Below are 21,901 nucleotides of genomic sequence, written 5' to 3' on the forward strand. Positions count from 1 at the left end.
TGACACGACAAAATTTTAGATTTTATAAGTAAAATGTCAATTTTAAACAAAACGTTTAATTTCCCGGTAAAAAAATAACAAAAAACGGTATACCTAAACTTTAAAATAAAACTCACCATCCAAGTAAAGAAAAAAGATCTGACGTAATAAATTTAACGTCGGCATAAACTATATAAAATGATTCAGCACATCATGTAAAGTCAAAGAGACTTTAGCAGTTCAATGTTATCTAGGCTACTGTTCTTTATTTTAGCCGTATACTAACCATACGGATCAAATTAAAAATGCCTATGTAGTCGCATAGGTTTAGACACAAACTAAAATTCAGTTACTTTTTTTAGATTTTGATAGCTTACTAAAAACCTCCTAACATAGATAATTAAAAATGAATGCTATCTATGTAATTGCGATCCTAAGTATGGTTTCGGTTTGTAGATGCCAGGTCAACTTGTTTGCTTTGCGACGTACTTGTCCAGAAATCCATGTACTTCAGGAAGTCAACCACACAAAAGTGAATATTTTATTTTGTATCACTATTTAAAAAAAGTTTAAAAATTTTTTTTTTCGTTTAACCAATTAAGTTTTTTCAATCACGAAATTTCAGATCCTTCCGCTGCTTCTCGGGATATAATTTTTTTTTTTTTTTAATTTTTTTTTTAAATTTTATTCCGATTTTTCAATTCCTCCTTTTTTAATATAAAGTTGGCGGGGCAGTGGTATGAGATCAGCAGCACGGCAAATCCCTGGGAGTTTGGGACCTGTATTCAACTCTATCATAACGACATTCGGCCAGGTCTTTTAGCAATGCATTGGGAGCAGATCATTGAAGTTGAAGACACGGCATCTTCAGGAGATTTGTAAATAAAACATATACATTTTTTTATAACAAGAATTGCTCCGTAGCCATAGAGCAACTTATTTTACTCTGGCTCGAACTTGAGTTGAGTTATACGTTGTAGGATAATATTGACCGGGTGTAGTATTAAAACCATTTTTAACCTGCTGACTGGTTTCGGGCACGGTAAAAGTTTTGCCGTTTGTATAGCAATACATTTAAAGTCAAAGTATTGTTGTTTGAATCGCCTACCATTGTACCTAGATCCCGGGTGTCTATTTTCTATAAGCAAAGCTAAGTCTACTTGTTTTAAAAAAAATTTTTTTTTCAGTGACAACGTAGCGATTCCGAGACCGCTTCGCAAAATTAAAATATACAACGACGCTGAAAGTATTGGGCAGTATAATGTGAATGATGCGGGAAATATCTCAGTTTTATTTACCAGACCACGTAAGTGAATTACAAGCCGCCTTTATAATTTTTTTTATATTTAATTAACATCTTGTGGAAAGGTCGACTTCACGACCTTAACATAGAGTAACATCACTTACCCCGACCCAGTTTTAAATTGCTTAGGGCGGTTTGGAACATTATAGATTATAATTGCCCGATAATTTAAATGCTGACTGAATTTTGGCTAAGCAAAAGTTCATACCGTTTATAGCGCCATACTCTAATGCGCTAGAGCTTTTAAAACAGTGAGGATTAAACCCAGGATCTTGTGTAGTAAAGCCAAGTGTTCTGACCACTACACCATTCCACCGAAAAAAAAAATTCTACATTTCATGCTGTAGAGCCTTTTTATAAGCCGCTATAAACAGCTGGAATTTGTGTTAAATCAGTTATCGATCAGCGGGAGAATTATTAGGGAAATATTATCAATAATATCCAAAACCTACGAAATGAACCTAAATTAGGTCGTGCTATTTAGTGGCTATATGTTTAGGCCATGAAGTCAGCTCTCTCACATCAAGAATAAATATATATAAACACCAATACAAGTCTAGCTGCTTGACTCATCTTTATGTTTGTTTTAATGTTTTGATGTCACAACATTAAGAGGGTTATTACTCATATAGTGTCTGGGGGTCAACAGGCATTTGACTGTTCAATAAACCACTGACATTCACGAAGAATGTTTTGTTAAAAATAACACAAATTTGACATTATCTAAACTACCACAATTTTCGTAGAATTCGAAATAATGGCGGTATACGTACGTATGCAAAAAATTCCCCGCCATTAGTTTGATATAATCCTAAGATTATTTTAAAAATAGATCGGGTTATCAGCTTTTCTATACTACAAATTTAGTATTGTATTTTCAAATTAAACAAAATATGTGCAATATATTACGATAAAAATTGTTTTGTTTAGAAATTTCGTTTCCACTTCCTTTCTGGATTTACAAAACCGATTACGATAGCTACTACGTCGCATATTCCTGTAGTCCTTACTATCCAACTGATCCAAATAGCTTAAGTAAGTCAACTCAACCAACATTACGTAAATCATTCGCTTATTTGGCGTCAATTGTATGAGTGATCTTTTCTTGTTAATCTGCTGTAGTTGTGGTCGTTGTTAACTCTTTAAAGGCTGATGCCAACATCTACGAAAAAACAGCTTGTTTTTAAATTTAGTTCCACCAGGGCTTCTTCAAGCAGAAGTCGCTTGGATAATGTCAAGGACAAGATTTTTAGATACTGCAAAAATCCAAGAGATCCGGGTATAAATAATTTAAAACTAGTTGTATAAAGCACTTAAAACGGGCAACTTTATTCCTATTTCCTGTGCTTTCACGTAGCAGCGTCCTTGAGAAAGGCGTTTGCTTTTGCAAAGCTTCAAATTTAATTGGCTAAGACACTGGCTAACATTAGAAATTAACAACTGAAGTATTAATTGTTACTCTATGCTAAGTTTCAGAAATCTATATTCTCCCGTCCAATTATTCCTTATATTAACAGAACATTTTTCATATTGGCTTTAAATGTTACAGGATGAGCTTTTTAAAATGGACATCCGCACCCAACGAATGCGAACAATTAACCACGATAACTGCGATGAGTTATATAGAGATGGAAAGGGCCAGACCAACCCAAAATAACATAACACGATTCAAAAAAATGCAAATATTCTGAACTACAAAACCTTTTTTAAATCCCTGAAAGCACCATTTTTACTTTTTGCTTTAAATTAACTGCATCTTTTGAATTGCTTGCATTTATATTGAAAGTATATTTGGCATTTGGATTTTTATGTTTTATAAGCTTTTTACATTTATTTGTTCAACTGCAAACCATTACTAAATAAACGCAGTATAAATAATTGTTATTAGTCCCAAATTAGTATGTATTATTATAAATTAAGAAACAATAATTGCCGAAGCATATAGGTAAAATTATTTAGGCAAGAGGCCTGAACTTTAAAATTTGATACACAAAAACCATAATTAATGTTATTTACTTGAAAAATTATATAAAAATATTAGTAATTATTACTAACCCAAGAAATATAGTTTTTGAAGTTGCAATGTTATTTGAATTAGACGTTGCAGTGGCTCTTGGAGAAACTGTTGTTTTTGAATATGTTGTTTGAACAAGAGCAGTTGTTGTTTTTGAATATGTTGTTTGAACAAGAGCAGTTGTTGTTGAATATTCGGAAGGGCAAATCTCGAAGGATGTCAAGGTTTCTAGGTTACTTCCTTTATAAAGAAAAGTTAGTATAAAAACTGGGATAACTGTCTAAGCAATACTTTGTTTATAGACATTGTGTAGCTATATATACAGACTTAAACTTATTTTCTCCATTTGGTAAATTCAAACCTTAAAACTTACCCTTAACATGCATAGGCTCATTACATTCAATCGAAAAAGAATGAGCAGTATAAGATTTTGAATTATTAACAACCCATTCTTTATAAGGCACAGCATCACAATAACATTGCCAAGGATTGCCATCCAACAAAACACGTTCAAGAACTTGCGAATCGAAATCATTTAACCAGGACGAGTATGGAGTTTTCAGGTTGTTAAAGGAAATGTCCAAAATTTCAACTTTTGTTAAACCCTTGAATGCGTCAGGATGAATTGTACTCAAATAGCCTTGAGATAGATAGATTGAAGTTAAGTTGGATAACAGTTGAAACGCAGACTCCGATATCTGTAATTAAATTAACTTTAGAGCTCTTTAAAACACTAACTACTATTTTAAACTTAAAATATGCCATTAAAGAAAATATAACCTATTTATCTATTGAAGAATATAAAAAAAGTATGTATACGTTTGTTAATCGTGTAGCAAAACGCATTGTAAAAACTTGAACATTTTCATGTTTTAAAAACGAGTCTTCATTTAAGATTAGAATTGGATTTTCGTCTAGATTTAGTGAATACAAATTTGGCAAATCTTCTAGTATTTGTCGCGGGAACGTTTCGAATCCACAATCAACCATCGACAACGATCGGACAGAAGAAATTCGACCAAGAAACGAATTTTCATTTATTTTAGTGATTGCATTTTTGGAGAGATCAAACGAATGTAACTGAGGAAGTATTTTCTGACCAGATTTTCCATTAGCAATGTTGGTTATTAGATTTCCATTTAAAAATAATGTCTCAAGATATGTTAAATTTGTGAAAGAACTCTCAGGAATAAATGTTAGAAAATTATTAGAGAGATCTAAGGTCGTAATCAGATAAGCATTGTCAAACGCGCTATCAGAGATGTTTGTAATTCTATTTCCGGCTAATCTCAAGGTTCTGAGATTTGGCAAATCATAAAACCCATCCGCTGAAAGTAAGTCAATTGCTCCACCTTCAATATTAAGATAAGTCAGAGACTGGGATTTCAAAAAATTTGAAGATATTCCGTTAAAGTAATAATTTTCACTTATATCAAATGTGGATAGGCGTGTCAAATTTACAAACAGATTTTTTGGAACAGATATAAGGTTGTTGCTTGTCATATACACGCTGTTAAGATTAATTAACGGTTGAAAGGCGAACAGGTCCACTTCACGAATATAGTTATTTTTTAAAGCAAGGCTTTCCAAACTTTCAAGGCCTACAAACGAGTCGTTAGATAGCGCTTGTAAGCCACAGCTTGATAAATCTAAGGCGCGAAGATTTGTCAAACTAAGAAATATTTCTGAACCAATATTAGTAAGATAATTTGCATCTAATCGTAGTTGTTCCAAATTTACTAGCTTAGAAAACCAGTGATTTGATAAGGAGTTCAAGGCATTGTTGTGTAAATCCAACTCAGTAAGTTCCGTTAGTTTATTAAAAGCACCATCCTATAAAAAACATAATTTAAACAAAACTTCATTTTAAGAAAACCTTAAATGGCACAAAACTAGATGATTAAGGTACAATAACATTTTTATTAAAGAATTGTTTTTGCTTATAAACTGACCTCTATTGTAGATATGGAGTTATCAGCCATATAAAGAACATGAATTTCCTTGGTGCCATCAAAAGTGCTGTTGCCAATATGTTTAATGTAATTACTATCCAGTTTCAGTAATTGTACTGTGGAAGGCAGACCAATAGGAACTTGATCAATTTCGCTATAACTACAATCAACCGTGGTTATAACTTTGCCATCTCTAAAATAAAAAATATATAGTTACACCAAAGTTTAGTAATTGAAGTGTGAAAACACAAATGTATATATTAATTTATAGGTTATAAAAATTCTAATTGGCTCAACAATGTGATAAAACATATACCTAACTGATTAAGTTACATGTGATATCATTATTATGTTTACCTACTCTACATGAACCACAAACATTTTTAGACACATGGCTTATAGTCCATTATTAGCACTACCACATAAGGCTTCAAGATTTACATTATTGTAATGACGTGATGTTATAAATAAGGCAATAACATTTATATTTATAAAAAATGTTTGTATTTTGGTTATGATTAAAAATTGGAAAGAAAAAATAAGACAACCATGTTACTACCTTGTTATTTCATAAAAACATATGCACGTTTTCGGGCATTCTGTTTCCTCACAAGTCAGCTCGTTTGGATCCAGATCAGCCAACAAGCTCCCGCGCAGGTCACGTGGCATATAACATTCGACGTCATCAGTCACTTCAATGTCTTGATATTTGGAAGACACGAGGTAATCTTGAAACAATGTAATGTTGCAGTCACAATTCCATTTATTTCCACTCAATCGCAGTTCCTTAAAAAGTTTCTCTGTGAAAACAGATTATTGGTTTTAAACTACATGCCACCTTATTTGTTTGTAGTTTTATTTAAATAACACAAAATAAGTTGCATAGAAATGTTTTATTACCAAAACTTAATGTCATTTTCTTATAGATAAATGTATTTATGTTTTACTTACCTGTGAACCAACTTGAATATCCTTGTTCGATTTGATTATCTGACAAATCCAATACATTAAGGTTGCTGAGTGTATCAAATGCCGTAGCTGAAAGAACCCGCAAACTCCCTTGTTTAATTGACAGCGTAGTAAGGCTGGCCCCAATTGATTTAAATGTAAAGTCGTCAACAATTTCTAGTTGATCAGAGTAGTCAAGTGTCAAGTGCGCAAGTTTTGGATAATAAGAGAATGTATTTTCAGTCAGGCTAATTAAAAAAGGTTTGTTAGCTATACATGTAAGCTGTTTGTACAATGCTTTTATAGATAAGAAAATCAATCAAAGTAAAATTTGTTTAATTGAAATATGTCAAACAAACCAAATATTGATACAGTTTACTTACTTTGTTATTCTATTACTATCAAAATAAAACTCTTCTAGACTGGTCAAAAATTTTAAGGCCGACGGGATTTCTTCCAAAGATGTTTGCGACATTCTCAACGTCTTTAGTTTTTTCATGTTCTTAAAAAACGATCCCTCGTCGATAATTGAAAGTCCGTAATTGTAATCCAAGGAAAGGGTTACTAAATTTGCTAGCAGTGAACCGTTTTCATCATACCGAGATGAAGTTATTCGAAGCAAACTTTCTCCCTCAGCATGCAAATACAACAAGCTTGAACTCACACTTAATAAAGCCCCATACGGCAAACTAACCATAAAATTCCATGAGATATGCAAAGTCTCGAGATACTTTAAACCCGCGAAGGCGCCAGGAGGAATGAAGCTGATTTCGTTGTAGCGCAAGTCCAGTGTTTTCAGTTTTGGCGTCCCAATAAAAGTTTGGTTTTGGATGACACTTAGCCGACAATTTGAAATGTTAAATGATTCTAGCCTTGGAAAATCGATTTTAGGAATTTCAACAATCCAAAAATGTCCAGCCATAGATAATATTTTTAAACTATGGTCGACCCTTGAAAATGCGCTAGCTGGTGGAAATGATCTAAACAGGTTAAAGTCAAGGTAAAGTTCTTTTAATAAGGCTGGACCAGAAAAGCTTTCTCCGTTTACTTTCAATAAAGAAATGCTGTTGTATGATAAATCAAGAACCCTTAAATTCGGCAGGTTTACAAACAAAGGTTCAGAAATCAAATTCAAATAACAACTATTCAAGTTCAATTTAGAAAGAACTAACAAGTTAAGAACTGAACTGTCAATGTCGGTAAAGATATTTTCAGATAGATCAAGCACCTTCAAAGTATATTTTATATACGAAAAGTGCTGACTGTTCAATTTAGTAATTTCATTGTTTCCCAAATTCAAAATATTTAAGGCCACTAAACCTTTAAATGTGTCATTATGTAAAGCACTTATTCTGTTGTCGTTTAGGTAAAGCTCGGTCAGTTGGGTTAAAGATTCAAAAGCACTTTGATCCAAGGATGTTATTTGGTTACCATTTAAATAAAGAATTTTAACATCACCTGGTATTTGGCCAGGAACTTGGTCAAGTGCCAGGTTGGAGCAATCTACCAACCCGATTTCGAAATCACATTTACATATGCCAAGGCACTGTGTCAACTCTACATACCAAATACGTTTTTGTATATCTTTTAGTAAATTTACATAAGTAGGTTTTTTAAACTCTTATGATAATATTAAACAATATACATTACTGATTGTTTTAAAAAACTAATTTTACCAATACCTTGTGATGATGCTTGATGTATCTGGCTGATTTCAACCACTCCATAACACAGTTGTCCCAGCATTAACACAAAAATCAACCGCGCAATACCCTTTGCATTCATTTTAATTAAACCCAATACAAGTTTAGGCTGAATCTAACAACAAAATATATTTTAGCAAAATGTAAATGTTAATCAACTTTCCTAGACGTAATATTGCTAAGATAACGTTATTTCAAAGCTTTAATCCTAATGTAATATTGTAATGAATAACTTATATTAAATCACAGTAAACAAATATTTAACAGATAATATCGAAAAAGGGTAAACAAAAACTCATCAAAATTAAGCAGTTATTTTATTAAAAAAACATAGGCTGTGTACATACTGTCGAAATCAATTTAAAAATGTGTAAGTTGATAACATTCTTGAATGTGTATACGTAATTCACAATGCAAATGTTTAATTAGTGGTGTTGTTTGAATACGTAATGTCGTTCTCGAAATTTTAAACTATTTTATGCGCAATCTAATCTGTTCAGGTATTTACAACAAAGATCCAATAAAAACAATCGCATTTTTATTCAATAAATACGGGGTCTGGGATGGTGTCTTGATTAAAACCCAACATTTGTTTTATCTATAAACTAATCAGTAATACAGAGGCTCTGTTTCCGTAAAACAATGCATTTACACAAACTTACACAAAAGATAAATTATTAATTCTATACCAATACTTTAACAAAAAATACCGGTTGTTTTTTCGTATAAAAACCCAAAATATTTTAAATATATATCATTCAGTTTGTTAGACATGATTCGCGTCTAAACAAGCTATATATACTGTTGCAACTATTTACTGCTCGTTTCAAGTACTAACTCGGTCTAATTTTACTTAAAATTACGAATATTTATTTTAACAGGATTGCAATGCTAGTTTATGCCTATTCAAATAAATAAATTGTCCTTTTGTTGTAGGTTTTTATGTTTTAAAAGCGAGAACAAAATATTAATTAAATTAAAAATGGCTAACACATCTGTTCTTATTTTTGTAAGTTTGGTGACTATTGCTTTAAGCAGCGCATGCGGTAAGTAAAAAGCTTTAAGAAACATATAACATCTAGGTTTATTCAGACATTACATTTTTTTTTTTTTTAGATGTTCAATGCAAGAATTTAATCAACGATTTTGTTTGTCAAGCACTGGGTTGCAGAAACAAATATATGTTGTTATGCCGACAAACTTGTACAGACTGTACGCCTTGTCCAGAGGTCATAGCACAGACTTGTCAAGGTAAATATAACTCAAGGCTAGATTAACATATGTTTATAATATAAAAAAATATATCCAATGTGAGTTTATATGTTTTTCAACTACAAATAACAAACAATTTACTATTTAGGCTGCCGAGATTTGTATGTTGGCTGCGCCAATCTTGATGAGGCAAGTTGTAATCGACAAACAAGCTTGGGGCCTCTTCGTAACTTCTGTCGAGCAACTTGTAAAGTCTGCACGCCATGCGAAGCCATTCCTGCCCCTACAGAAGAAGTAGTTGAAGAGGTGGAAGAAGTAACCATGACAACCGAGATTCCAACTGTAACACCATGCGTATCAGGTTAAGATAACATAATTTTATATAATTTCTTGTATTTATTGACTTATAACAAGTATAATATAACAACATAGAAGATTTTGTTTGCTATATAAAATGTTGAGTATATATTAAACAACAAATGGATATTTTAAGATGTTTTAAAGTAAACTTACTTTTGTTTTGCAGCTGAAGAATGCTACGATCGAAACAAGCCATCCATCTGCGAACAGAACAAAGCTTTCTGTAATCTTCCTCAATATCATCTTTTCACTGGTCTTTGCCGAAACACTTGCCAAGTTTGCACTGTGTGTGACTTGCCCCCTGATAACTCCATGCATCTTTGCAACGGTAAGACTTTAAAAAACGTTTTACATACAGTACGTAAGGTGTTATTTTAAAAGCCTAATAAGTAAACTGTTTAAAAAAAATTTAAAGTTACTTTTGTTACAACAATGCTTAACTAACTAAAAAAATATACCTGTCTAAACGGCAGCAAATGTCATACGTTTGCATTGTTAGAGAAACCCTCCTAAACTATCTGATAAATACAAATCTAAATGTTAATTTGGTATTAAACAAAGCATTAAACCATGTATTAACAACCAGTTAAACCACCACAATTTATTAATAAAATCTAAAACACCAACTAAATGATCTACAAGTATGCTATACTACAAATATGGCGCTGTACCTAAAAAGCACTAAGTTAAAAGTACGCCTACATCCCAAGAACTTAAGTCAGAACTAACCAAAAAAGCTTAAGCCACTTAAAAGCCTTAAGGAGCGTCTAACATTTCGTAACAAAATTAAAACCTAGTTTTACCTTTTTAGACTGCCAAGATCTTCGACATGAATGTTTGGACTGGCTCAGTAGAGGATATTGCGAAGTAAATTCACTTTACCCAAAAGTTCGAACAGTTTGCCCCAAATCTTGCGAGTTGTGTCAACCCGTTGAATGTAATTACCCTGGCCCAAAATAAATAGTTTGTGAGATAAACGTGTTAACATTATCTTTTTGCAAGTAGATCTAGAATCAATATCTTAGCTTTTTGTGTGTGTTGGCTTAAAATTTAAATTATATTTAATTAAACTGTCTCAGTATGTGCCATTTTTCATTGTTATTGTTGTGCGTCTGCTGTTGTTATTATTAAACAGTTAAATTTTTATTACTATTTCTTTGTTAATATTTCGGCGCCGCGAAAACGAGAACGCAATTAAAAAGACATAGAAAAAAATCAGTTTCTTTGCAATAAAAACAGTGCCAACCTTTTAACGTATAAAGTTAAATCTTGCTACTGCACTTTACAAAAAAAAGTATTTGCGCGTCGTCGGTTTACGCTCCTGGCTCAAACGTTACATAAAAAAATCCTGGCTCAAACGTTACATAATTTAAAGGTTAACTAAATATACTTTAAGAAAGATTTGTAATACTGCAAATTTAATAGGAAAAGTTGATTTATGTCGTAGAAAGATTTTTAAATTTACCAATTTGAGTAGAGTTTGCGTTAGTCATATATTTTGCAAGAAATGTTAAAGAATATCAACAAATATGATAAGAATAAACGCTCAGTTATTTACAGGCATGAGTTATATATTAATAACCAGCTGTTGGACAGGATTTGCGTTAACATGTTTTGCTCAAGTCACGTTTACAACAAGGATATGACGTTTTGGCTGGCCAAACCAATTTTTGGTCGCCCAAAGTTTGCCATTTCGTAACCGCTTTGTAAAAGTAAACAAGTCTACGTTACCAAAGGCAAATATGGTACATTGGTTTGGTTTTAGCGTGGTTTGGATAGCAGTTTTAACCGTAACAACACAAGGACAAGATGTACCAACACGAGGTAAGCTGTATTTTCTTGGTAAACGCTATATATCTTAATAGAAAATTGAGGCATACATATTGCATATTAAGTAAAAGAATTGCATATACTGTTATGCACGTTTAAAATGACAGCCCAAATAAAATAGTTAATGTTTTTAATACAAATTTATGCGTAGAGGAATTTTTTTTATTTTTCAGATGATTGTAACCCGCCTGTGAATATTTTGAATGGCAACTACACCCCATTTGGGGAGCCCTTCTATCCGCTTGGAGAAGCAATGGTTACCTATTTCTGTGACGAAGGGTATGGACTTGTAGCGCCCAACGGGACAGTATTTGAGGCAATTGACCGAGAATGTACATTTCTAAGCATAGACGGTAGGCCAGCCGAAGTTATGTTTGAGCCCATCGATGAATACATGTGCTTATGTAAGTGAAAGTATGTGCTTATGTAAGTTGTAATACGTGTAATGTGTAATTTATGAATTAATTTAATTTCCGCGTGACATACAGCTTTAGATTAGGGAAAAAAACTTCGTGTTATGCATTCACAAAAATTTTTAAAACAATTTTTTAGTGATTGGTGGGGCAGGAAATGTCACAGAATCAACTGTTACAATAACCACCACACCAACACCACCACCAGTAACAGCTATAGAAGAAACCGCAAATATGATTCCAATCATGGTTAGTTCAACAACTACATCTATTCCTAATACAACAACAGCACAACCAACAACTGCTGATACAACAACTTCAACAAATGTAAACACAACAACTGTACAATCAACAACGTTGAGTACAACACCAGTACCGATTCCGTCATTCACCGTTATGAGAACACGTGAGTTCAAGTTCAGTTATAAAAATTTAAAACTTTTTTTTAAATAACTAAAGCAACGTTTTTTTTGTAAGTTAATTCTTTTGCTTTGATTTAGTTAATTGTGATCCACTGGCCTCTTTTAATATTCCATCGGCAAACCTCATCTCTTTTCCAGATCCATGTGACATAGGCGGATTAGGTAAAGTAAAATTAAACATTACAAAATCGAATCAGTAGCCTATTCGTTAAACATATTTTTTTTTATAAATAGTTGGGTTATCGTCCGAATGCGAGAGAATATTAGAGGCTGCTGGAGATGCTTTTGGGCCATGCACTAACAATCTGCAGGGACACCTTGGAAGGGTAAGAGTATTAAACTTTTTTAAATAGCTTACATTCAAATTGGGTTTGATATAACACACAAACGCAATCATGTTTCAGTTGTCGAGTCTGCAAGAAGGTGGCGATGCTACCCCCGAAGAGATTATAGAAACCATCGAGTATTTAACTGAGACTGAAACCTTTGATTTTGACGACATTGAGTCGGCAGCAGAAATCTTGTTGGATGCTACCAACGACATTGCAATTGGCGGTGAACTGGTCAGTAATTTAACCAATCTTGAAAAATGTTTTTTCATTTAAAAATATAATATCTTAATTTATTCTGTTCGAAAAACATATAAAAGGCTTACTTAATATAGGTTCAAGTCGATGTTGTTGAGGACGTTTTACAATCAGTGACAAGAATAGAATCATCTCTAGACGCTGTGAATAAAATGAACGCTCAACAAAATGAAGTCACGCCAAATAACACTTTAATTAGATCAAACCTTCTGATGTCGCTTGATAACGTTGTCCAAATGGTTGAACTCCCCACTAATCAATCTTCTATTACTCTTCAAGACGGAAACACAACTGTTAATGTAAAGCATTTTTTAAATTTTAACATATCAAGTACCCATAAAGCATTTTATTTTTGTTGATAGGCTACACTATTTTTTTATTTTATGTCTTTAGATTGTACAGCCTCCGCAAAATTTTAATACATCCTCGCTAGTTACTATAAACTCGTCATCAAACAACAACCAAACCTCAACTACAGTTGTGTTTAATATTACTATGCCAATCAATGGTTCTATGCCTGATAACATGATTTTATATTTGATTTCTCTTGCCGATGGTAATCAACTTAATCAAGCAACAGATACTACTCAGGTAAAACATAAAGGGTATTGCCAAACTTTATTATTTTTGTTATGCTAAAGTTAACTACATCAATCTTTTATTGTATATTAGGTTGTTACAGTGGGAGGAAGAAATGTGACAAATGCTGTGACGAACATCGATATTATTTTTGATTCGGTCACACTTCCCTTACAACGTGTTCCCCTCAACGAAACATTAATGGCAAGTTAACATCGTTAAAATTATTTGATTATAAAAAAAAACAGTAACTAAGCTTGCTTAAATATGGATAACTCACTTGTGATTGTATCTATTAACTTATTCTTACATCATGTTTACCGGCAGCGTGGTGTAGTGGTAAGAACACTTGCTACACCACACATGAGGTCGTGGGTTCAATCCCCACTGATCTCATGCTGTAGCGTCCTTGAGTAAAACGCTATAAACTGTATGAACTCCTGCTGAGTCAGCACTTAATCAGCAGTATAATTACCGGGCAATTATAGTCTCTATAATTTTCAAAACTGCCACAGGCAACTCGAGACAGGGTCGAAGTAACATATGTCACTCTATGTTAAGTCGCGCATTCGACTTTCCCACATCGAGGATAAAAATATACACTAAAAAAAATGTAAATGAAATAAAGGTTAACCATGTTAAAATTACTGTTTCCTAACGTTTACACAGACCATTTTGACCGCATCAGATCTGGTACAGTGGGATTTTAATCAACTAACATGGATTGATGGCATGTGTAATCGAGATAATATAGAAAATCAAGGACCGTCCTACGACTGTCGGGGCTTTGGAAGTTTTGCTATTTTATATGTAACTCAAAACCTATTTTAAAAAAAAAAGATTTTTATATTTTAAGACAATTTTATTTTTAGACTTCTATATCAATTCCATCCGATTTTGAATTAAAAATCTTTAGTTACATTGGAACTGGGATTTCAGTATTTTTTCTTCTGTGCACAATATTTATACATCTCTATTATAAGTAAGTATGGGCCTAAGGATTATATTTTTGTTATCAATACCGTTGCTAAAGCGTTAGTAAAACATTCATTTATGTTGTAGGAGCCTAAGGACTAAATCAACTACAGTTGTATTGGTAAACATAAGTATTTGCCTGGTCGCTGTTTACGTTATTTACGCATCCGCAATTACTAAGACGAGCAGCTTTAGTGCTTGTGATTTTGCAACCTTTCTTCTTCATTACTTTACTCTATCAACATGGGCGTGGATGTCCATAAACGCACACGACATGTACAACGCATTTACAAAGGTATAATTTTTGTTTATTAAAATCAATAACCAATTTTTTATGAAAGTAATTGTCTATTCTTTGTGTTTTAGTTACGTTTGCAAAGCTCTAAAAAAAGTTACGTTGTAAAATTTGTCTTTGCCTATGGCTTCACGTTTCTATTTGCGATTATGGAATTTATAGTTGCAGGAGTAATATTAGATGGAAACAAATCTGGTAGGATCGCTTTAAACTTTGTTGGTTAAATATATAGCCCTATAGCTAATAACATAACACCTGCATTTAAACGTTGCAGATTTTTTTTACATCTCTGTATATAGAGCAGTAAATACATGTTGGTTAACTTCCCATTCGCTGTACTGGGGCTTTTTTCTTCCAGTTGGTATTGCTCTAGTCTACAATTACGTCACTTTTGTTTTAGTGATTTTTGCCCTGACCAAGAAAAATAAATCGGTAAGCTTTTACTTACAACAACATAAGGAGGATGTATAACAGAAGAAAATGTTCATAAATTTTAAATGCAAGGCTTTTTTTCCAGATTCGTTCTTCGGCTACGAAACGAAGTCGAACAAATCAGTTACTAAACGCCGTTACATTAAGCACCATGATGGGTTTAACTTGGATATTTGGTTACCTTATTTTGGTCTCATCAGATATCGGTTTTCAAACTGCCATGCAGTGGATTTTCACTGTGTTTAACTCGCTGCAGGTAAATTTCGCGAATTGAAATTGATTATGATGTTACATCAGTTTGGTTATACAATTTAACTTTGTTACAGGGTTTATTTATATTTCTTTTGCATTGCGTTCGTCAACCGAAGGTTCGAATGCTTTGGTTATCTTATACAACAACACAGACAAAGCCCACACGTAGTTCTAACTTAGCTAACCCGACATCTGGGGTTAAAAACCCAGCTACATCAAACATCAAGGACACTACAACAACTTGAAACGTATAAAAATTGGAACACTGTATTTTGCTTCCTTAAAATGAAAAACTATTGTGAATATATTGTGAATGCTATTGTGAATATAGACTTTCTTTTTATTTATGAATTTTAAAGCAAATTATAAATTAAGCCAATTTTGCTTGTTTTTGTTAAATTCAGTATATCTTTACTAACAGGTTAAGATATATAAAAGAGAAAAATTTTATAAAAAATACAAACTTGTAATTTTTGAAACACTTACCTCTTCTTTTTGGTAACGTCCTTACCATCTTTTGTTGCCCGTTATGTAAGTTGACGTCATTTCCTTTAAACCCCATTTCGCGTTACGTCATCAACCGCCGCCAAACCTCCCCCACCCCCAAAAAAAAAACTTATTTATAAACAACCTAAGTAGAATATATTGTAACGTACTTTTAATGTGCGTGAAATCCTATTTAAATAAAGTTACAATGCAATAACCACTGAATATACAATATCCTGAATACATTTTAAAAATTATATAAAACCTAATAGAAAACCTATCACCTTAAGGTGATATGGAAAAAAAAATTAAATTTAAAGTTAAACGCTTTCAAACCTTGTGGCCTTATAGCGCTATATTGTTCTTTTATGCCATTAAAATTAAATTTAAGTTGTTACTAGATGTCGCTGGTGAGTTAAACGCGTTACATTAATTTCGCAGGTTACGAATATTGGATCACTTAAAGTTTATAGTCCTCCAATAAATTTCACGACCTAAGAAATAAACCATAAAATATTAAAAACAATATGCTTTAATTTTCGCAATTAAAAAATGGTAATAACGTATCGCAAAAATATTCATTTAAAAAAACGCAAACGTAATAATAAATTTCACTAAAACCGTAAAGTTAAAGAGACCTTCACGAGAACTGTAAACTATGAATTCGCAAGCATATAAATTATATTTTTAAGACTATTTTATATTTGCTCACAGGCACAGATATTACTGGAAAAATTAAATATATGATTGATTAAAAAAATGAGTTAATTTTAGGGTACATTACATCACCACGCTATCGCAAGCTTATAATGAATAAAAACAACTGAACACTTGTGAATGTAGTAGGCTAATTAGGAGTGTTGCTTCAATTCGGCCAACACGACGAAGCCTCACGGTTTGTAGGGCCCACGAGTACCCAGAAAAACACTCCAGGAGAAAAAACATACAAGGGATATTGAAGGCTGCTCCTCGATGCTGAATAACAGGAAAAAAGTTTTCAAGTATTATTAAGTTGCACGACGCTCGTATATAATTTGCGCTGTCGTTTATATTAAGATGGGTGCGTTGGCATTTTTTAGGTTAAATGATTTTTGATATCCACACCCCAATGAACACAATAATCCATTAATGAAAGGTGGTACGCAGTAGCCCTTTTGTGTAAGAAAGGGCCTATATTTTAAAACCCATTCGGTAAAGGTTACAATTTTTGATATTAAATTGAATTGAAAACAAATTTAGGGTTGAAAAACAATTCAGAAAAATACAAAAAAAAACATGTCTAAAATTCTTGTCAATATTTTGATATTCTATACAAAAAGCTATGCCGAAAATAAACAAGCGGAATTAATAAAAACATTATAAACATTTAAGCTAAATGTTTTGAAAATCCAAAAGGTGTGCCTAATCCAATATAAAACCCCAATTATCCGCATGCCAATGTTGAACATTGAAATCGATCACGCAGGTGCCTATGGAATTTACAGTGAATTTCGCAAGTTTTTAAACAAAGTTTCCCATTTGAAGTATGTATATACGCAGGAGCCTAACCCAACACGATAAATTAAACTTTTACAACAACTTTACTTAAATGTTTCTTGAAAGGGAAATATAAACACAGCCTGTTTACCTTTCAGAACGCATATTAAACCAACTTCATAATCACTTTTATTGTGACGTTTCAATGGCAGGAATGGGTGTGTTTATACGCGTGCACGACCCTCAAAGCGCCCAGAAGTCATAACTAAGTCGCGCTACTCAATTCCAGCCGTCGAGGATAAAGTAAGAAAGGCGACCGCTCGCCAAGAGAAAAAAGAGACTTGGGTTTTCAAGTATCCATAAGGGGTGAAGTGAGAAAGAGAAATAGAGTTTGAAGGATCCATTACTGCGCCCTGCCAAGAGTTTCGCCATAGCGTCCATCGGTTACAAACGATCAGCAGCTTGTTGTTGTTGAGAAGAAAAAATTAAGTGAGTAAACAAAAATAGGAGATTTATTTTTAGTTTTCTGCCTGAGCGACTGTTTTTAAACTGTGAAGGACAGCGACGTACTAAATACGATTTACAGCAAAGTTTATTGTCTAAAAAGCCCTTTAGTTTTTACGTAATAAATAATCAGTTATTACGTCACAATCATGGGACCAGTGGTCAGCGAATCACCAAACGCCATGTTAAAACTCAACAACCAAAATCAACAAGATGTTTTGCGCGAAATCTACAACTACGGATTCATGACGTCACAGGCACGTAACAGTGAGGTCATGCACTATGACGTAGACGATGAGATCATAAACGTGACAGACGACGACGAAGTCGCTACCTCAGCGACCGAACAAAGCAACCTGGAAAATTTTAATCACCCCCAAGTAAGTGGACTTAACATCAAAATTTGCCCCTAAAAAAATAAAATGGGGTTTTTAAATTACTTGGTTAACGTCGAAAACATATTTTGACAACTTACTTAAAAGTTTATACAGTCCTCACAATCGAGCAAGCACTTAGGGCAGTGCATTATACTTTGTCCAAACATCGCCGTTATTTTAAACGGGAAAATAACAAACCGGACATAACATTTCGAAAATTAAATCTCGTGTGAAAAGTGAAATTTTTTTTGGGTGTTGTAACTCAGGGCAGCTTATCTAATTTCGAAATAACATAACCTGTAAAAAAACGGACATTTTAATCTGAATTCTAAATAACATAACCCATTTTAAAATACCACATTGTGTTTGGTTGAAATCCCAAGTAGCAGAGATTCGTTAAGAGATTTCAAACACTGTATTTCAACCATCTTTGCCTAATACAAACTATTTTTTTAATAAAACTAATAATTGACAGCCCAAAATCTATTTGAATTTTTCAAGTTATTTTCTAAGTATTAAATGATCTATTTTTATTTGATAGAAAACAAGCGAGCTGGTATCAGAGTGCGACAAAGCGATCCCAAATCAAGGCGGAAAAGCTTACCAACGCCGCCCCAAACCGCCATTTTCTTATATTGCACTGATAGCAATGGCGATCAAGGAATCACAAACTGGTAAAACTTAATTTGCTAACTTAAACACCTATGATTTTAAGCTATGTATTTTATTTATTAAATGTATTAATTTTAACTTTATAAGGTCCGAGAACCGAACAATAAAAATCTTTTTAAACAAAATCGAACAAAAAATAAATTAGGCTTATTTTTTAAATTACCGTTTCCAAAATCAAAAAACTATACATTTCTTTAAAGGGAAAGTTAACATTTTCAAAATAAAATCTGGACTTGAAATTAGGTTTAAGAATTTTAAAATATTTATTTTATATTTTTAATCATTGTCAGTCGTGCTTAAACGCTTCATTTATTGTCACATTCTAACATTATCACTTAAATCTAAGATAGGAAAAATATGTTTTTTGTGATAGGGTCAGTCATAGGATGTAGGTGAAGTCATTTATAATCCGATTCATAAATTTCAAAAAAATAAAAAAATACAGAAACGTAATCTGAAATCACTTATAGAGATATGTCGACTTCAAAAGATATCGAATTTTAAAGTTGAATAAATTCTAAGTAAATGTGGTCATACCATTTAAAATAAGGCATTTCCTTTTTCCAGTAAACAATTCCAGAAAAAAAAAAGGTAATCCTAAATCGCCAATCTAGTTTATCTTTCATTGTTGCGTTTAGGCTGCTGTAACAACAATCTACTTACGCGAAAGGATAAGTGAATTTGATGACGTCACGGTACTTTGTATATACAGTAATACGCGTACACTCCGCTTTCGATTTCAAATATATTAAGCATAAGAGAACTGGGTAGGGTTAATAATTTTAGCGTTCTGAGTACGGTGTTGTTTTAACGTTTTGATGCCCGCTGAAGCGAGGCCTTGGTTAAACTCGTACAGGAAACGAAGATAAATACTTCAAACAATCTCCAGCTAATGAATAAACTTTACAAATGGTTACGTCATGATTTTAATAACATTGATTGCGCTGGAAGATTTTAAATGACGACCCAGCCTTTTTCGGTTTGTGTGTTATGATTTAACATCTAGTAATTGAGTGGAGGCGTTTTGTAATTGAATTAATCAAATCGCGCAGTCTAAGAATAATTTAGAATCAAATGCCATTAAATAAGATATTTACAAAAGTTGTAACATTGTTGTTTTAATTCTAACCACTTCAAGTAAATTAAAATGTAAAAGTCGGTTAAAAAACAGTTGCTATATAGGTTTTTGGCTCTCTTTACCAATTGTCTTTGTTTTAAAGGAAAACTAACACTAGCTGAAATCAACGATTTTCTGATGAAGAAATTCCCCTTTTTTCGAGGCCCCTACACTGGGTGGCGGAACTCAGTTCGCCACAACCTCTCCCTGAACGAATGCTTTCAGAAGATTTTGCGAGATCCTTCTCGTCCCTGGGGCAAAGACAATTACTGGACCATCAACCCAAACAGTGAATACACATTTGCTGACGGCGTTTTCAGACGTCGCCGCAAGCGCCTAGGCCGAAAAATGCATCCAATTATGACGTCACACCGAAAGATGAACCACGTGGTGATGTCACCAAGCCCCGCGTCGATGTCACCGCGATCGGTGACCAGCGAGGAATCAAGAAGCGACGGTGAAAGCACCGGCGGTAGATCCCCGGTTCCGTTTTCCATCGACAGTATCCTCTCGAAAAAGGACACTGTCCCGAAGAGGCCAGCGCATTTCTGGAGCCAATCTTACTCTCCTACTCCAAGAGCTCCGATCTCAATTCCAGAGTTTGCATATGCATCGCTGTATCACCCTTCTCTTGTAGGCTTTAAAGCACCTACTATGCTCGATTCCCTAGCATACCAACAGATCTTACATGCCCATGCCGTACAAGCCAGTCTTCTAGCCTCGGCCACTGGTAGAATGGATGTTCCAGCATCCGACTTAAGCAAGTTCTACTCCAAACAAGGATTAGGGTCTGTGCCACTCGCTTTTAATCGCCTTGTATCGGCGTAAGACTTTGTATTTTAGGTTCTATTTTTTTATACAAGCCATTTTTAAACGACGTACTTTCTTCTTTAAGAAAGTTATTTATTTGTTATTTACTATATATATATATAAATTTTGTTCTATGTTTTTGTGCCTCTAACGAAAGACGTTTTTACGTCTGATTTATTTTGCTTTTTTTGTTGTAAAATGTTGTAGCTGAAAAGAATGAGAACCATCTAAATTTTTGACATCACGTTTTCACGAAAGCTCGACCAAAACTTTGTACATTTAAGTCTGACTAAGCACAATTTGTATTTGGCCTATGCAAACCAACGACGGGGTCTTTTTTTAAAGACTCAAGAAAATTCCTATTTGCATTTTCATACACTTGTGCATACTGTTAACTTCATAATTGACATTTGGTTGTTGTAGAATAATGAATATTTTTTGTTTTCTTTTTTGTAATGTTGACAAAACCGCTTACCTTAAGCGGTTGCATCTCTGTTATATACCGTATGCTGCAATATGTTACACCAAAACAACACTTAACAAATTATTTGTCCTTCAAAATTTGTGACAAACTAAATTTATTCGTTTTTTACACTTAAAATGGAATAATTTAGATTTACTCAAAAGCTTTCTGGGCGGAGCTATATATGCCTACTTACCCTTCCAATTCGGGTTTACGAACCACTTTATAATAGAAAAGAGATTTTCAACGGAAATTTCAGGGCTTTACTTGGCTAATTTTGAATAGATTTCCATATTTATTTATGATATTATCAGATCGTCTACCATGCTGTGTACGTATAAAATGTAACTGGAAAAATAAATTTTCAAAGACAAATTAACGTGGACTACTTGTTAGCGTGCTATCAAGTTCTTTAACATATTTTCAAATTAAATATTAATATCAAATTGTTAAATTAAAATATGGAAATAAATCATATCAATACAAAATGTCATACTTTATTTTTAATTTTTCTAAGCAAGGCCTTTTTGTTTCCTTGCAACCTTTTAAAGTTGCATTTGACTTTTAGACATTTCTTGAAGTATTCAATTTAGTTCTATGAAACGGATCTGCGTCATAACACAACATGTTATTTCCAAATAAATTCCCAGGGTTTTTGTTATTGTGTCTAAAAGGTTACAAAGTATGTGTGAATTTCTAAAATAATAGTTATCATTATAAAGTATAGAAAAATCCACAAA

At 33.1% G+C, this 21,901-nt stretch overlaps 5 protein-coding genes across 5 annotated transcripts; 4 read left to right on the forward strand and 1 right to left on the reverse strand.

Moving 5' to 3' along the window:
- Positions 1 to 345: 345 nt before the first annotated feature.
- LOC145759814 (apolipoprotein D-like) lies at positions 346 to 3,160 on the forward strand. The gene is made up of 6 exons (XM_082573665.1): positions 346 to 511; positions 703 to 857; positions 1,167 to 1,285; positions 2,213 to 2,317; positions 2,476 to 2,561; positions 2,832 to 3,160. Exons 1-6 carry the CDS (start codon positions 386 to 388, stop codon positions 2,937 to 2,939), a joined length of 699 nt encoding a protein of 232 aa, XP_082429791.1. The 5' UTR covers positions 346 to 385; the 3' UTR covers positions 2,940 to 3,160.
- Positions 3,113 to 7,981, reverse strand: LOC145759716 (uncharacterized). The gene is made up of 10 exons (XM_082573563.1): positions 7,873 to 7,981; positions 7,443 to 7,753; positions 6,580 to 7,298; positions 6,200 to 6,444; positions 5,808 to 6,048; positions 5,249 to 5,441; positions 4,152 to 5,129; positions 3,670 to 3,994; positions 3,338 to 3,536; positions 3,113 to 3,137 (listed from the first exon to the last, which is right to left on the reverse strand). The coding sequence occupies exons 1-10, from the start codon at positions 7,979 to 7,981 to the stop codon at positions 3,113 to 3,115; spliced, it is 3,345 nt and encodes a 1,114-aa protein (XP_082429689.1).
- Positions 7,982 to 11,191: 3,210 nt separating this feature from the next.
- Positions 11,192 to 14,379, forward strand: LOC145759717 (uncharacterized). Its single transcript, XM_082573565.1, has 12 exons — positions 11,192 to 11,295; positions 11,475 to 11,705; positions 11,854 to 12,120; positions 12,215 to 12,298; positions 12,371 to 12,462; positions 12,541 to 12,699; positions 12,801 to 13,022; positions 13,117 to 13,314; positions 13,396 to 13,506; positions 13,972 to 14,112; positions 14,175 to 14,240; positions 14,365 to 14,379. Exons 1-12 carry the CDS (start codon positions 11,214 to 11,216, stop codon positions 14,377 to 14,379), a joined length of 1,668 nt encoding a protein of 555 aa, XP_082429691.1. The 5' UTR covers positions 11,192 to 11,213.
- On the forward strand, positions 14,050 to 15,730 carry LOC145759916 (adhesion G-protein coupled receptor G7-like). Its single transcript, XM_082573771.1, has 7 exons — positions 14,050 to 14,112; positions 14,175 to 14,284; positions 14,365 to 14,572; positions 14,644 to 14,767; positions 14,847 to 15,004; positions 15,090 to 15,260; positions 15,331 to 15,730. Exons 3-7 carry the CDS (start codon positions 14,531 to 14,533, stop codon positions 15,499 to 15,501), a joined length of 666 nt encoding a protein of 221 aa, XP_082429897.1. The 5' UTR covers positions 14,050 to 14,112; positions 14,175 to 14,284; positions 14,365 to 14,530; the 3' UTR covers positions 15,502 to 15,730.
- A 1,879-nt stretch (positions 15,731 to 17,609) lies between these two features.
- Positions 17,610 to 21,638, forward strand: LOC145759126 (forkhead box protein Q1-like). Its single transcript, XM_082572879.1, has 3 exons — positions 17,610 to 18,102; positions 18,641 to 18,773; positions 19,992 to 21,638. Exons 1-3 carry the CDS (start codon positions 17,872 to 17,874, stop codon positions 20,714 to 20,716), a joined length of 1,089 nt encoding a protein of 362 aa, XP_082429005.1. The 5' UTR covers positions 17,610 to 17,871; the 3' UTR covers positions 20,717 to 21,638.
- The last annotated feature ends 263 nt before the right edge of the window (positions 21,639 to 21,901 follow it).

The sequence above is a fragment of the Corella eumyota genome, chromosome 7, assembly GCF_963082875.1.
Source record: "Corella eumyota chromosome 7, kaCorEumy4.1, whole genome shotgun sequence".
NCBI classification, from domain to species: domain Eukaryota; kingdom Metazoa; phylum Chordata; class Ascidiacea; order Phlebobranchia; family Corellidae; genus Corella; species Corella eumyota.

Excerpts from the sequence above, each read along its gene's own strand:
- LOC145759814 (XM_082573665.1), top strand. The coding sequence starts at position 386 with ATGAATGCTATCTATGTAATTGCGATCCTAAGTATGGTTTCGGTTTGT. Across the intron at positions 512-702 it reads AGGAAGTCAACCACACAAAA|TTGGCGGGGCAGTGGTATGA; the intron begins GTGAATATTTTA and ends TTTAATATAAAG. Across the intron at positions 858-1,166 it reads ACGGCATCTTCAGGAGATTT|TGACAACGTAGCGATTCCGA; the intron begins GTAAATAAAACA and ends TTTTTTTTTCAG.
- LOC145759716 (XM_082573563.1), bottom strand. The coding sequence starts at position 7,981 with ATGAATGCAAAGGGTATTGCGCGGTTGATTTTTGTGTTAATGCTGGGA. Across the intron at positions 5,130-5,248 it reads ACTCCATATCTACAATAGAG|GATGGTGCTTTTAATAAACT; the intron begins GTCAGTTTATAA and ends TGTTTTTTATAG. Across the intron at positions 3,138-3,337 it reads TCAAAAACTATATTTCTTGG|TAATGGTTTGCAGTTGAACA; the intron begins GTTAGTAATAAT and ends GCGTTTATTTAG.
- LOC145759717 (XM_082573565.1), top strand. The coding sequence starts at position 11,214 with ATGGTACATTGGTTTGGTTTTAGCGTGGTTTGGATAGCAGTTTTAACC. Across the intron at positions 12,121-12,214 it reads ATTCACCGTTATGAGAACAC|TTAATTGTGATCCACTGGCC; the intron begins GTGAGTTCAAGT and ends GCTTTGATTTAG. Across the intron at positions 13,507-13,971 it reads CCCTCAACGAAACATTAATG|ACCATTTTGACCGCATCAGA; the intron begins GCAAGTTAACAT and ends ACGTTTACACAG.
- LOC145759916 (XM_082573771.1), top strand. The coding sequence starts at position 14,531 with ATGTCCATAAACGCACACGACATGTACAACGCATTTACAAAG. Across the intron at positions 14,573-14,643 it reads TGTACAACGCATTTACAAAG|TTACGTTTGCAAAGCTCTAA; the intron begins GTATAATTTTTG and ends TTTGTGTTTTAG. Across the intron at positions 15,261-15,330 it reads CTGTGTTTAACTCGCTGCAG|GGTTTATTTATATTTCTTTT; the intron begins GTAAATTTCGCG and ends ACTTTGTTACAG.
- LOC145759126 (XM_082572879.1), top strand. The coding sequence starts at position 17,872 with ATGGGACCAGTGGTCAGCGAATCACCAAACGCCATGTTAAAACTCAAC. Across the intron at positions 18,103-18,640 it reads AAAATTTTAATCACCCCCAA|AAAACAAGCGAGCTGGTATC; the intron begins GTAAGTGGACTT and ends TTTATTTGATAG. Across the intron at positions 18,774-19,991 it reads GATCAAGGAATCACAAACTG|GAAAACTAACACTAGCTGAA; the intron begins GTAAAACTTAAT and ends TTTGTTTTAAAG.